General features: G+C 45.6%; 1 protein-coding gene across 1 annotated transcript; it reads left to right on the top strand.

The window, feature by feature from the left end:
* Positions 1-631: 631 nt before the first annotated feature.
* Positions 632-949, top strand: LOC129480105 (MAP kinase-interacting serine/threonine-protein kinase 1-like; the record flags this gene model as incomplete). Its single annotated transcript, XM_055273885.1, has 1 exon — positions 632-949. A coding segment is annotated over exon 1 (318 nt), but the record flags the coding sequence as incomplete, so codon positions are not given.
* Positions 950-1,218: the final 269 nt, after the last annotated feature.

Raw genomic sequence — 1,218 nt, 5'->3', positions numbered from 1 at the left:
TGGCCAGCTGCAAGGTAGGAAGGGAGCCCTCATTAGACACCAAATCTGCTGGTACTTTTATCTTGGACTTCTCAGCCTCCAGAATTTTGACAAAAAATATATATATAAGTAATAAATCTCTGTTGTTCACACAACCCGGAATATGGTATTTTTGTTTTGGTAACCCAAGCAGACTAAGACAGGAGTGTACTTCAATTTACTCATCTATAAAGTGTGTGGAGTGGACAAAGTCGTAATTTTACCTCCAATTTCAAGGTTCTGAAGATCTAGGAAGGTTAAAGTTCTTGAAAGTTGTTTTAATTTTGGCTCTGACACCAAGATAACTAAGCGTCAGATCTGTTCAATCAGAAATAACTATCACATGAGTAATATCAGAAAAGTGTACATGGTTAAGTGGCTGATTAACTAAAATGCATTTCTGTAAAGTTCTGTACCAAAATGTTACTGTAAGGAAACCAACACCTCCATTCTATCCCTACACCTGAGTTTGTGTCTTAGTGAAAGATACACAGATCTTTGGTAATGCTTCATCTAACCAAGAAGTGGTTTTGATTTTGGTTTAGGGACATACAGTAGGTTTCAGTCCCATTCTGACATAACAGTATTAGAATACTGAACATGTAATCATTACATGGCCCCTGAGATGGTGGAAGTCTTCATGGACCAGGCCACGTTCTACGATAAGCATTGTGACCTAGGGAGCCTGGGCATGGTCCTCTACATCATGCTGAGTGGCTACCTGCCCTTCCTGGGTCACTGCGGGGCCACCTGCTGGGAGCGGGGTGAGGTCTGCAGGTTGTGCCAGAAAAAGCTGTTTGAAAGCGTCCAGGAAGGCAAGTATGAACTTCCTGACAAGGACTGGGCACACATCTCCAGTGAGGACAAATGCCTCATCTCCAAGCTCCTGGGACGAGATGCGAAGCAGAGACTTAGCGCTGCCCAAGTTCTTTTTTTTTTTTTTTTTTTTTTTTTTTTTTTTTTGAGACGGAGTCTCGCGCTCTCACCCAGGCTGGAGTGCAGTGGCGCGATCTCGGCTCACTGCAAGCTCCGCCTCCCGGGTTCACGCCATTCTCCTGCCTCAGCCTCTCCGAGTAGCTGGGACTACAGGCGCCCGCCACCACGACCGGCTAATTTTTTGTATTTTTAGTAGAGACGGGGTTTCACCGTGGTCTCGATCTCCTGACCTCGTGATCCGCCCGCCTCGGCCTCCCAAAGTGC

This window comes from Symphalangus syndactylus, chromosome 4, assembly GCF_028878055.3.
Source record: "Symphalangus syndactylus isolate Jambi chromosome 4, NHGRI_mSymSyn1-v2.1_pri, whole genome shotgun sequence".
In the NCBI taxonomy this organism is placed as follows: domain Eukaryota; kingdom Metazoa; phylum Chordata; class Mammalia; order Primates; family Hylobatidae; genus Symphalangus; species Symphalangus syndactylus.
The sequence above is the reverse complement of the archived record's forward strand: the minus strand, read 5'-3'. Positions and strand labels throughout refer to the sequence as shown.